Here is a 13,252-nt window from a genome sequence, read left to right as displayed (position 1 = left end):
CACGGAGCTGCGGGTGCAACCCCTGCGCCTCTCCGTGCACGCCGCACCCCTCCCTGCACGCACATGCACACAAAGCCACGCGTGCAACCCTTGCACAAGCACAACCGCGTGTTTACACCCCGCACGCAACACAAAGCACCCTCCCCACCCTCCATGTACGCACACCCGGCCCTGCACCCCCCGCCCCCCCGTGCCTTGTTCAACGCACAACCACAGCCCCCGCACCCCCTTCTCAAGCGCAACCCCCGTGCAAAGGCCTTGCACGCTCGCCCCGGCACGGTGCTTGCACACGCGTGTGCCCCACCACCACGGGCAGGCCCTGCTGCCGCTTGCGGCTCTCTGGGTTGACCAAAGGAGCGAGGGGAGGCTGCGGACACGCGGGCAGCACCCACGCACCCTCACAGCCCCCCCACCCCAACACCCCCACGCTGCCCACCCGCCCCGCACCCCGCTGCTCCCTGCCCGCACGCCCACCGCAGCACGCCGAGCGCGGGTGCGATGCACGCCAAACCCGGGGGCCTGCTCAGGGGTGTCACCCTGGCATCCCCCCCCCGGGGGTCCCGGTTCCCCACCGGTGGCAATGGCATCCCCGGGGGCTGCACGCCGGCCCGGCGCAGTGCCGAGGGGTGGGGGCCCGTGGTCCCCGTGCCACCCTGGGTGCCGGGTCCCGCTCACGCCAGGCCAGCCGCGGGGCTGCTTTTGGTGCAACCGGGGACTACCGAGGGCACCGTGGCTGGGTCAAAGCCACCGTGGCTCCAGCTTTCCACTGCCACGGGTGGGATGGCGCTGGGCACCGGGGAGGGAGAAGCACGGCGGCGGCGTGGGTGCTCGGGGAGGCGCGGGGCGGGCGATCGCCCACGTCCCTGCAGATATGGCAATTAAAGTGGGGGAGCCGGCAGGCGGCTAAATTTAGCTGCAGACAATAGCTGCGGTGGCCGGGGCGGCGGGGAGGAACCGGGAGCGGGTGTGCGCGGCTGCGCGTGTGAGCGGAATAAGCAACGCCGCCGCATCGCCGCCCCGGCAGCCCCGCGCCCTCCGCCTGCGCGCTGGGGAAACCGAGGCACGGAGCGGCGGCGTGGGGCCAGGTGGGACCGTGGGGCCGGAGCCGAGGCACCCGGCCACCCCCGGCCCCCAACTCAGCCGGTTGTGCTGGCGGAACCTCCCGGCATCCCGGGCTCACCGTTGCGCCGGCACGTGCCGACGCCGGGCCATGGTCACCGGCGGCAGCGCTCGAGGGGAGCGGAGGCCGGGGTCTGCCTGCAGGTGGGTGCACCTGGGGTGGGGGGGGAGAGCTGGGTGCTGGGGATCCCCCCCGGCTCCTGGGGACCTGCTGGTGCCGGGGATCCCCCTGACTCCTGGGGACTCCCCTAACTCCTGGGGATCCCCCGTCTCCTGGGGCTCCCCTGGCTTGTGGGGACCCCCCGGTGCAGCGGGGATGGAGTGGGGCAGCGGGGGGATGCCTGGGGGCAGCAGGGCTCTTTGGAAAGGGGAAGGGGATGCCATGGGGGGCTGACCCGAGGGCACCCTGAGGCTCTGGGGGTCTGGGGCTGGCAGGGCCTGTTTGGCTGCCCCCGCTCCCACCCGCTGCGCACCCCACAGCCCCCGGCGCGGTGGGGAGCCGGGGGGGGGGCCAGATTGGGGCAGCGGGGCGCGGGAGGCAGCCCACGGTGGTGACAATGAGGACGCGATGGGAGTGACTCTACCCAGCTAAAAATATCCTCCTCCCCCATCCTCTGCCAGCGCCACGGCCTCAAGGTCACTGCCCGCCGTGGTGGGGCCGGGGGGGGGACGCGGGGGCGTGGGGCGGGGAAGCCCCCGGCCCCCCCCTGCGTCGCAGCTCCCACACACGCCCGGGCACGGCCGCCGTCGCCACCGCTGCTCTGCCGCGCAGAGAGCTGCCGGCGGCCGTGGCACCCGCGCCCCGGCCCATGCCCCCGCCGCCCCCCGGGCACCCCGGCTCGTCCCAACGCTCCCCATAACGCGGGGCCGTGGCAGGTGAGCGGGCGCGGGGACAGCAGCGGTGGGGACCCCGGGGATGGCGTTCCCTGGCTGTGGATGGGTGTCTGGGTGTGGGGGACACCGGGGACGCCGGGGACACCGGGGACACCCTGCCTGTGGTGGATCGGCTGCTCTGGGCAAGCGCCAGCTGCTGGAGTCAGGGGACTGTGGGGGGTCTCTGTCCTTGGGGACAGTGTGGCCACAGGGACCAAAGCCGCAAGGCTGCGATGGGGAGCACGGCCAAGTGGGTTGAGGGGCCAGGGGACCTCAGTGGTCCCCGGGGTTGGGGTCCGGCTGCCGGCGCAGCCCCAGCAAGACGTGGTGCTGGGGTGGCTCTGACTGGGGGAACCAGCCCTGCTCTGCACCCAGCTCAGCACCCGCTGAAACCAGAGAGACCCCGTGCCGCGAACAGCCTCAGTTGATCCGGCTGCGACGCCAGGAGCCAGCCGTGCCGGGGTGGCGTGGCCAGTGAGACACCGGAGCTGGCGGGACCTCGGGCCGGACGCGGTGCCAGGGCTGTGCGCGGCGTTTGCCGATGCGAAGTCCGAAGTCAGCGCTGGGGGCTCCCGGCAGGTTCTGGCACCATGCGGTGCTCGTGGCCTCGACGTGCCGGGGAGTGCCCGGCGTGCCATGGTGCAGCCGTCGAGGCTGTGGGCGCATGGCGCAGGGCCCCTCCTGCCCCACTCGACCTTCCCTGTGACCTTGGGCTGCCCCTGAGGACCCTGCGCAGGGTTGGGGGCCGCGGGTGGCTGCGGTGACACTGCCATGGCGGCGGGGACCACCGCCCCGCAGTGTGGGGATGGGGCTCTCCAAGGGTGCTTGTGAGGTTTGGGGGATCCCCCCTCCTCGATGGGCTTGTAGCAGTCCCAGGGATGGCGGGGACACCCGTGTCCCCCTCAGCCAGCCCCGGGCAGGGGGACTGTCACGATCCGGCGGGGGCAGCCAGGCGGAGCGGCTTTGTCCTTCGGCTGAGCCGAGCCGCGTGGGGGAGGCGGCAGGCGAACCCAGCGCAGTGGCTTTGTCTGGGGACGGCAGCGCGGTAGCAGCTGAGGGGGGACGTGGGAGCCCAAACCCCCGGGACCCTGCAGCACCCTCCACCCCAGCCCTGGGCACCTGCTCAGCCCCGCTCAGGTAGGGCGTCCCCGGCCGTGTGTCCCCTCCCAAGGTGGGAGGGCTGGGGATGGGGTCCCCTTTGGGCTGGGGGTTCCTGGGGGGCCCCCAGCTGCTTCCCCCAGCCGTGGGGAAACTGATGCTGCTCCCGCCATCCCTCTGGGGCCTGATCCAGCCCCAGGGTGTCTTGGTGGGGCTCAGGGGAGGATTTTTCTTGGGGAGACCCCAGGACAAGCTGGGGATTCCCCTGCGTTGCGACGGGGCCAGGGAGGTTCGGGTGTCCCCGTGTGTCCCCGTGTGTCCCCATCCGTGTGCCAGCCTGTGTGCCTCCCCCTGTGCCATGGGACCCTCAGACACCCCACAGCCCCACGGGTGGGAATGGGCCAGATCCTGCGTGGGGCAAATCATCCCAGTGCCAGGCTCTGTTCCTTTGCACCGGCCCCGAAATGCAGATGTGGGGGTGGACGGGGGCCCGGCTGCTGGCATCACCAGGGGTCCCATGGTGGCAGGGCTTGATGGAGCCATCCCGGTGCTCTTTGGGAGCCTGGTGGCCTCATGCCGGTGCCTCTGCCAGCCCCAGGGGGCTCAGAGGGTCCTGTGCCCCCCCTCGAATCACGCTCAGCCCCCCTGCCCTGCCCTCGGGGAGCAGTGGTGGTGGCACACCCCCCGACCAGCCCCACACCAGCGGGTGGGCAGCAGCATTGGTGGGGGCTGGGGGCTCCTGCTGGCACTGACAGATGCTCTCCAGCCTGGGACATATGGCCAGGGCTTGGCCGCGGGAGCTGCGGCTGCCCAAGGAACCAGGGCCACCGTGAGGGATTTGGGGGAACAGGGCAGGGGACTGCAAGGGGTCTGACACACTTTGTGCACCCGGCAAGCCCTGAGTCCTTGTGCCGGCTGGTGGGGAGCCCCTGTGGGACTGGGTGGGGGTCATGGTGTGGGTCCTGCCACCCTGAGCGTCCCGTCCCCTGTGCCACAGTGGGGGGGTTCCCTGGTTCCCTGGCCCCTTCTCTCCAGTACAGCAGCAGGACCGTGGCCGTGCCGCCCAGCTGTTGGCACGGGGCCTGCATGCATGGCCCTGGCAACAACCGCAGCTCCCCCAAATTCCTGCCCCGCCCTTCCCGGGACCGCGATTCCCAGGCAGGAATTAGAGAGTGGGTAATAAATAAATCACCAGCCGGGAGCCTTTCGGCTGCCCGCCTCTATTTTTAGCTGCACCCTCCTCCTCTGCAGTTGCTCCCAGGCAGCATCGGTGCTCTGGGGCACAGGGAGGAGTGGGGTATCCCGCTGGCACCCTACAACGCCCACCCTGGGCACTGGGGGCTGCTGCAGCCTGGGTTTGCAGGGGTTAAACCATGTCCCCCCTGCCCATGTCCCTCCTTTGGGCAGGGCCAAGTGGCTGCTGCCAGGGTCCCCTTGGGACCCCTTTGCCTGTCCCCCATCATCCCCATCTCTCCCCAGCCAAGGGTCCTTCCCCAGTCAGATCCTCTTTAAAGCCCGTGGCATCCCGTGCCCACCCAGGGTGGGCGCCCCCCGCCTCTCCCTGGGAACCCCAACGCCCTGCCGGGGACACAAGACTTTGTGGGTGCCCGTGCCCAAGCCCCGAGCGTTGCTGCGAGGGCGGCAGGAGCACCCCGCAGCTGTGCCGAGACACCCCGGGGCTGCAGCGGTGGGCGTCCTGCTGCCGCATCGCCGCCAACCTCCTGGTGCGGGAGCTGCCGAGAGCGGGCACGCTCAGGGCCGTTGCTCAAGGACATCCGGTAGCCGCGGCCACCAGCCCTGGACGGGGGGACCCGCCGTGTCCCCATCCCCGCGATGGGGCCGTGGAGGACCACGCGTGGTGCCCTCGTGCTGCGCATCCCACCCGAGCATCCCTGGGCATGAAGCCACCGGCCATGGCGTCCCCATGGGGACAGGGACCCCTTGGGGCTTCGCAGCTTTAATCAACCCTCCGGGCGCTGAATCCTGCCGGAGCCGTCCCTATTGATGTCCTGACAGGGGGAAGATTTAATAAGGCCCATTTATGTTGCCATTGATAGAAGCTATTAGTGAAACGACCAGAGAGCGATGGTTAATAAAATATTTACTGTCATCCATCTGGGAGGGCTCTGGGGGCGGCTTCACAGACCCCATTCAAGGTGCCAAAAAGTTTGCCAGGCCCCGGCGTGGCTCTGGCACCTCCGGCACCTCCACGATGAAGAGGGCCTGGGGCCGGCAGCCCTTCGGAAACCACTTCCCCTCCGCTTTGCCCGCTGCGTATTTTTCTCCCCAAACGAGTATTAAAAAGAAATCGGAGCCCATTTTCCTGCAATAAATTTGGCAGAATGGAGAGAAAATGATCTGGCTCTGGAGGGGAGCCAGCAGCCCCGGATACACACCGGGGAGCAGCTGGGCGCTGGAGCCCGGCCACGCAGCCTCTGCTCCCATAGGTAGCAGGAAAAGCATCTTCCCTGGCTCTGGTGCCTCACTCAGGGACAGGGAAAGAGACCCGAAGCCCCGCTGCCCCCCGCAGATGGGGGGATGCTGGTGGCGGCAGCCCCTTCCTGGGCACCCCCGTGCCAGGAGGGATGCGGGCGCGGTGGCGGCGGTTGCAATGGGGGTACCGATGCTGGGTGTTTGGGGTTTTAGCCGGGACGGGCTGCGGCAGAACTCGGACATTTGGAGGCCTGAAATCCAGGGGGCTTCCTCCCCGCTCCCTCCGGGGGTACAGCCCCGCTGCAGAGCTGGGGGAGAGGCTGAGGGACCCCCCAGCTCCCCCCCTGCAAGGAGCCCTGCAGCCACCTGCCCCGGCCTGGCCCTCCGACCGGGCTCGGCACGGTGATTTTGAGGCCCTTTGTGCAATGGGGGCATTGGTGCTGGGGGGGCCTATGCTGGGGGGCTATACTGGGGAGCTGTGCTGGGGGTCTGTGCTGGGGGGTTCATTCTGGGGGGCCGTGCTAGCTGCAACGGGGCTGTTTCTGCAGTGGGGTCTGTGCTCCCCCACCCTGGCTGCCACGGGGGGGGGTGGGGGAGGGCTCCATGCGGCACCAGCAGCCCCCCTGACTGCAGCTCTGGCGCTGCCCCCCGAGGCGAGGGGTGCACAGGGGGACATGGGACAGGGTGACCCCCTAGTGATGGTGCTAGGGCAGGACCCTCGGCTGGGTGCAGTGGCCCTGGGGGTCCCTGGCACTGTGGCTGAGGGGGTTTGGGGACCCTGCTAATGCCCCATCTCCTCTCCGGCCAGGCGTGGAGGGAAGCCCATGGCACCCGGACCCCCGGACCCCCCCCGCGCCAAGACCCGGCCCCGCAGCCCCTAACGCCCCGAGGGCCCCCCCGGCCGGCCCTGGGGAGCCCGAGCAGGTAGGGGACTGCAGGGGGCCGGGGTGGGCAGGGATCTGCTGTGGTGTTGGGGGGGGGGGTCATGGGGGTGCTGGAGGTGCATTGGGGTCGTGGTGGGGGATGTACTGGGGGTGCTGGGGGGGGGGGGGCTGTGCTGGCGGGTGCTGAAGGAGATGCAGTTGGGATGCTGGGGGGGTGCGCTGGGGGTGCACTAGGCGTGCTGGGGGGTGCATGGGGGGATGATGGGGTTTGGGGTGCAGGGGACCAGCGCAGTGAGGCTGGGGGGGGGGGGGGAGCGGGGACGTGCATGGTGGGGGCGCTGGGGGTGTCCTTGGGGGGGCTGAAGGGTGCGCACAGGGGTGTGATGTGGGGGGTTGGGCGGGGAGGGGGTGCACGGCGGTGCGTGGGGGGGGATACAGGTGGGGGTGCGGGGACAGCAGAGGGGTCTGGGGGCGCAGGGGGTATCGGAGCGCAGAGGGGGGGCGCCGGAGGGGCGGGGCCAGCGCTCGGGGGCGTGGCGAAGGGCGCGGCGTGGAGGGTCTCGTCACGGGGGGGCGTGGGCGGTCTCCACCAATGAGGAGCCCCGCCCCGCCTCCGCCCCGCCCCCGGGCGCTCCGGTCCCGCCGCCGCGCGCCCCCGGGACCGAGCCGGGCTGCGGCGGCGGCGGCGGCGGCGGCGCGGCCCCGGCCCGGCCCGGCCCGGCGGCAGGTAGCGAGCAGCGGGCCGGGCCGGGCCGGGCCGGGGGAGGTTGAACCGATCCCACTGGGGTCCCCCGGTACCGGGAGCCCCGGGCACGGCGGAGGACGTCGCGGGGGGGGAGCGGCGGGGACGCGCAGTTGTAGCTCGTTACCGGAGCCGTCCCGGTGCCGCGGGCATGGGTCAGCGCCGGGCACGGTGGGCACGGTGGGGCCGGATCCTTGCTGCCACCCCCGGCGGGCTGCAGAGGGGGCGGCGGCACCGACCCCCGGGCTGGGGGGCAGGTCTCCCGTGGGCAGGTCCCCCGTGGGCAGGATACGTCCCTGGCGCCGTTCGAGGCCGGCACATGGGTGCCATGTGCCCGGTCAGGCGTCGCACAGTGCCAGGCAGGGCGAGGACACCGATCCCGGGGACCACCCTCACCCCTACCCGACCCACACACCCCCCACCCGACACCGTCCCCTCTCCCGCAGGTCGCCCCCGCGCCGCTGAGCCATGCGGGATCGCCCGGTCCCCTCTCCGCCAGAGCCATGAGTGGCTGCCGGTACAATGGCGGGGTGGCACGGCCCCGGGGCCCCCTGAGCGCCTCCGCCTGCACCCTGCACCCGCTGGAGGGTGAGACCCAGCCGCTGCGGCCCCGCCGTCCCCCCGGCCTCGAGGTGGTGGTCTCACGGCCGGAGCAGCCCAGGGGTCCGGATCCCAGCCCGCCGGCGGCCCCAGGGCAGGATGCGGCCGAGGAACGGGGTCGAGGACCCCGGAGGAACCAGAACATCGGGTACAAGCTGGGGCACCGGCGAGCCCTCTTCGAGAAGCGGAAGCGCCTCAGCGATTACGCCCTCATCTTTGGGATGTTTGGCATCGTGGTCATGGTCACGGAGACGGAGTTGTCCTGGGGGGTCTACACCAAGGTACAAGGGTGCGGTGGGTGGGTGGGGGGCCTGGGGAGGGGGGTCGTCCGGCTGGGCTCACGCTGCTCGTTCCCCTCGCAGGAGTCATCGTATTCGTTTGCACTGAAATGCCTTATCAGCCTCTCGACCGTCATCCTCCTGGGGCTCATCGTCATGTACCACGCCAGGGAGATCCAGGTGAGGGGCACCTGCCGGAGGGTGCTCGCTGGGACTGTGCCATCCCGGGGGTCCCACCGCCCACCACCCTCCCTTTTCTCCCCCCGCAGCTCTTCATGGTGGATAACGGCGCTGACGACTGGCGCATCGCCATGACCTACGAGCGCATCTTCTTCATCGCCCTGGAGCTGATCGTCTGCGCCATCCACCCCATCCCCGGCCAGTACCTCTTCACCTGGACAGCGCGCTTGGCCTTCACCTACGCTGCCTCGGTGGCTGATGCCGACGTGGACATCATCCTCTCCGTCCCCATGTTCCTGCGGCTGTACCTGATCGGGCGCGTCATGCTGCTGCACAGCAAGCTCTTCACCGACGCCTCCTCGCGCAGCATCGGTGCCCTCAACAAGATCAACTTCAACACCCGCTTTGTCATGAAGACCCTCATGACCATCTGCCCTGGCACTGTTCTCCTGGTCTTCAGCATCTCCTCCTGGATCATCGCTGCCTGGACAGTCCGTGTCTGCGAGAGGTACGGGGGGCTCTCCCCAACAGGGCGCTCGGGGAGGGGGTGCGGGGCTGGGGTGCAGCTGAGGACGCACGGTGCAAACCTTGGAGGGGGGCTGGGGTGGGAGAGAAGAGACGCCTTGGAGAAGAGGCCCCTACTCCCTGGGCAGAGCCCTCCCCGGCAGGACCCTCGTGCTCTGGATGGTGGCCACGATGGTTTTACCAAACCAAAACTGCTTGCCAAGGCGAGGAGGTGGGGGCAGCTGGACCCCCGGGTTGTCCTTAGACCTCTCCCAAGCCCCTCGGTACCCCCTGGGGTGCAGCAGGACACCCTCTCTGCCGGTGGGTCTGGCCAGGAGGAGCTGAGGGTCTCGCAGAGGGTGTGCAGGATGTGGTCCGTGCTCCTCAGCTGCGCCCACCGGACGCTGGGATGCCGGGGCCGGGATGCCGGGGCCGGGATGCCCGCGCCGGTGCCCTGCCCGTGCTCTCCCCTTCTCGGCCGCTCCCCCCGGGACGCACATTAACTGCTCTTGTTTTCCCTCCCTGACCGCTCTGCTGCTCGCAGGGACAAACTGTGAGTCACCCCAGGGACCGACAGCGCGTCCTGCACGGGACGTCCCCCCTGCCCCAGGCTTGTGCTACCCAGAATTTAGGATTAGCTGCAGCCGGCGGGTGGGGAGTCAAGGCTGGGAGGGCCAGGGGGGCCGCCCAGGCTGGAGCAAAGAGGCTGTGGACATGGAAAGGCACCAGAGCCCTTTTCCACTTGGAACCTCAGGGGCTGCTTTCCACCTCCCCCCACACAACCCCCAGCCTGGCCGTGGGCGCGAGCCGGGGATCCCATCGCAGCCGGAACACGGATCCTTCTGCCCCAGCTCTCGGGGTGCTCGCGGAGGGGTGGGCTTGCTGCAAGAATTGCTGCGGGTCCCGGGGCAGCCCCGGAGGGAGAAACTCCGGCAAGGAGCGGAGCCGAGCCGGAGCAACCGGGAAGGAGCCGCTGGATCTTGTTTCTAACGGGAGGCTTCGGCTGAGTCTCCAAAGGGCTTTTGCTCGGCTCTGGCTGTTGCTGTTGCTCGGCGTTTCCCCTCCTTAACGTGCACAGTTGAAAGAGTCCCTGGTGCTCCTTGGGAAGGACGGAGGGGAGCGGGGAGCACCGCAGCCCCCGCTGTCCCGGGGAGCATCGCCATGGGGTGACATCCCTGGGTTGCCGGCCCTTTGGGGACAGGCTCAGCCCTCACTACCCCACCCCAGGCTGCGTGGTGCCCCCCAGCATTGCCCTGTCGCATCCCTCGGTGCCGGCTGAGGTTCCAAGCCCAAACCACGCGGCTGTGCCGGGGCGGGGCCGGGTGGAAGGACGCAGCAATCCTAAATTCCTTGCCATGCGCTTGAGTCCACCCTGGCTTGCTCCCATCTCCTCCCTTCCTTTTCTCACCCCTGGTACCCAGTTTTCCCGGCTCCCCACTGCTCCCCGCATGCCCCCGTCCCACCGCCTGGCTTGGCCGCACTCAGCGCCTGGCCCCGCTGCTCCACGTCCCCTGGCCGGGCTCGTCCCAGCAAGCGGCGGGGTCCGGGTCCGGGGGTCTCTCAGGGAGGGGGCGGGGGGCACAGCCGTCTGCATTCGTGGCGTCGGCGCTGGCCACGAAATCTCAAAGCACAGTGTCCCCCACTCCCCCCACAGCGATGCCCGCGGTAGCCTTGGGGCCCTTTGTAGCCGTGGGCTTGCTCAGGGGGTCGCTTGCCAGGGTGGCCCCCCAGGGGTTCGTGGGGCAAAGGGGGTCTGCTCTGGCTGGGCCTGCAACTGTCCCCTGCTCTGCAGAGACAGGGTGTCCCCTCCCCGGGGGCTCCAGCGGTGACACCCGTGCCCTGTGCTTTGAGATCTCTGGGGGGGCTTCAGGAGGGATGGAGGTTGCTGCCGTCCGTGTGTGGGGGCTGCTCCTCCGCACCCGTCACCTCGTTATCTGCATCCAGCAGCCCCCCCAAGCCAGCCCCGCTCCTGGGGGTCACAGCTACCCCGGGGCTTAGCTCCTCCCTGGTGCCTGTGTATGGAGTGGCCACGCCGGGTGTCCCCAGGGTGTCCCCAGCTCCTTTGGGGCCCAAGCGGCACAGCTGGGAGCTTGGGGACTCTCCTGGCTGCAGCCGCCGGATGAGAAAGCGGCTAAAAACCATGTGGCGATGCCAGCGGCGCTGGCGGGGGGCAGGTGGTGGGTCCGGGACCGTGCGGTGACGGTGGCTGCGCTCGGCCCCGGGCAGGTACCACGACAAGCAGGAGGTGACCAGCAACTTCTTGGGGGCCATGTGGCTGATCTCCATCACCTTCCTCTCCATTGGCTACGGGGACATGGTGCCGCACACCTACTGTGGGAAGGGCGTATGTCTGCTCACAGGCATCATGGTGAGTGCCTGTGGGGGGCAGATGGGGTGGGGGGGGTGGCTCCTGCTACCCCCCATCCTGCCGCTGCGCTCACCACCGGCCTCTCCGCCCACAGGGTGCCGGCTGCACCGCTCTGGTTGTCGCCGTCGTTGCCAGAAAGCTAGAGCTCACCAAAGCGGAGAAACACGTGCACAACTTCATGATGGATACGCAGCTAACAAAGCGGGTAAGACCCCATCCCGCCCCGCCCGGTGCACCCCCAGCCCCACCAGACAGGGCATCGCTGGGCGCGGGACCAGCCATCTCCACCCCTGACCCCGACGTTCTGTTGCTTCCAGGTGAAAAATGCTGCTGCCAACGTACTCAGGGAAACGTGGCTCATCTACAAACACACCAAGCTGGTGAAGAAGATCGACCATGCCAAAGTTCGGAAACACCAGCGTAAGTTCCTCCAAGCCATCCATCAGTAAGTGCCAAACCTTTACCTGCTTCCTACGAGGAGGTTTTTCCCATCGTGGCTCCGGAAGGAGAGCCGGGCGCTTCCTCCCCTTCCGTGCCCGCGCTGCCCGGACCCCCGGGTTGGGAGGCAGGTGGTCCCTGTCCCCGCTGCGGGGATGCTCTCCCAGCGGGTGAGGACCCCGATGATGCTAGGGTGACCCCCAGGGGTACCCGATCGATGAGGCTTGATGTGACCGTGTCTGCCATCCAGCTTCACCCGCATCGGGGAGCAGGGCTGGGGGCTGCGAGCCCCCGGGGAACCTCCTGCTTTGGGGGGGGAACCAGGGGTGCCCGGCTTGGGTGGGGGGCACCGAAGGGGGGGGGGCCGTGCTGCGGCTGCTGTCATCTCCCTGCACTCTTCGTGGTGGTTTTAAACCTGCTGTTGTGTTTTGTCTCTGTTCTGCCCCGTCCCTGCAGAGCTCAGAAGTAAGTCGCCCCGCGGGACTGCTCCTCTCCTCCGTCTGCTCCCGTGTGCATGGGCTTGTCGCTGCAAAACCGGGGGGGACGCGGCGGTGCAGCCCCCCCGGGGCTGTCTGGGGCAAGGATGGAGGGGCAGAGGCTGTGCTTGCGGGGTGGGGGGGGCTGCATGCCAGGGTGCGGGGGGGGGGGGGGCTGCATGGGGGTGTTGCTGACCTTGACGCTGCTCCCCCATGTCTCTGCAGGTTGAGGAGCGTGAAGATGGAGCAGCGGAAGCTGAATGACCAGGCCAACACGCTGGTGGACCTGGCAAAGGTGAGCGGTGCTGGGGTGGGGGGCCGGGAGACCCCACTATAGAGGCTCCTGGCGCTGAGACCGCCCCCCCCGCCCCCGGCATGTCCCCCGATTCCCATCAGACCCAGAACATCATGTACGACATGGTCTCGGAGCTGCAGGAGCGTAACGAGGACCTGGAGAAGCGGCTGGGTGCCCTGGAGAGCAAGATGGAGGCGCTGGGGCTGAGCCTGCTGGCGCTGCCTGGGCTGGTCAGCCAAGCCCTGGGGCAGCAACAGCGTGAGCTCCTGGGGAGCTGGACCCCCCGCCTCTGCTCCGCCACAGCCCCTTGCACCCCCACCCGACCCCCCAGATCCCCTTCCACCGCCCCCCCAACCTCCTCGGACAGCGGGTGATGGGGCGGGGAGGGGGGCTGGGGCCCCTCTTATGTCTGGCCATCGTGTGGCTGATTTCAGTAGCTTTGTTCTGTAAAGCCCTGTATAAATTTCCTGCGTTCACTGTGCTGGCGTGAGGCTGGAGCCCCCCCGTGCCCCCCTCCCCGGCCGGGTGGGAGGTGAGCCCCGGCCTCCAGGAGGGCTTTTGAGGTGGAGGGGATGCAGCAGCCGCTGCACGAAGGGGGATGGAGCAGCCCTTTGGGGGATAGAGCAGCGCTGGGGGGCAGGAGCTGGGGGGCGGGTAAAGGGGAGCAGGGAGAGAAGGCAGGAGCCCTGAGAATTGTGGGGGGTGTCTGGGGGCTGCCCCCCAGGTGTGTGGGGGGGTGGAGGTTGGGGACAGGGTGGGGGGACACCTGGGGTCGTGCCTGCAGGGCATGGAGGGGAGTCAGACCCCCGTGGTGAGAGCAGGGCTGAGCCCCAAGGGTTGAGGTTTCTTTTTTTCTTGGGGGGGGGGGTGTGTCTCTGTTCCTGGCTCTGCCACGAAGTGACCTTGGCGAAGTCACGTCACCTCTCTGTGCCTCAGTTTCCCCCATCTGTAAAATGGGGGGTGG

At 69.3% G+C, this 13,252-nt stretch overlaps 1 protein-coding gene across 2 annotated transcripts; it reads left to right on the top strand.

Moving 5' to 3' along the window:
* The first annotated feature begins 1,838 nt into the window (after nucleotides 1-1,838).
* Nucleotides 1,839-12,769, top strand: KCNN1 (potassium calcium-activated channel subfamily N member 1). 2 transcript variants are annotated; one of them, XR_012657707.1, is made up of 10 exons: nucleotides 1,839-1,995; nucleotides 6,332-6,447; nucleotides 7,596-8,030; nucleotides 8,112-8,207; nucleotides 8,297-8,715; nucleotides 10,938-11,079; nucleotides 11,174-11,284; nucleotides 11,397-11,499; nucleotides 12,219-12,288; nucleotides 12,390-12,769. XR_012657707.1 is itself a non-coding variant. In XM_075077089.1 (10 exons), the coding sequence occupies exons 3-10, from the start codon at nucleotides 7,653-7,655 to the stop codon at nucleotides 12,660-12,662; spliced, it is 1,617 nt and encodes a 538-aa protein (XP_074933190.1). In that variant the 5' UTR covers nucleotides 1,839-1,995; nucleotides 6,332-6,447; nucleotides 7,596-7,652; the 3' UTR covers nucleotides 12,663-12,769. The 2 variants fall into 2 exon arrangements, 1 of the variants encoding a protein (XP_074933190.1); XM_075077089.1 differs by having other exon boundaries at nucleotides 11,397-11,524.
* Nucleotides 12,770-13,252: the final 483 nt, after the last annotated feature.

Source organism: Phalacrocorax aristotelis, chromosome W (genome assembly GCF_949628215.1).
Source record: "Phalacrocorax aristotelis chromosome W, bGulAri2.1, whole genome shotgun sequence".
Lineage (NCBI taxonomy): Eukaryota > Metazoa > Chordata > Aves > Suliformes > Phalacrocoracidae > Phalacrocorax > Phalacrocorax aristotelis.
Note: the sequence above shows the minus strand (reverse complement) of the source record. Positions and strands in the feature narration are given on the sequence as shown.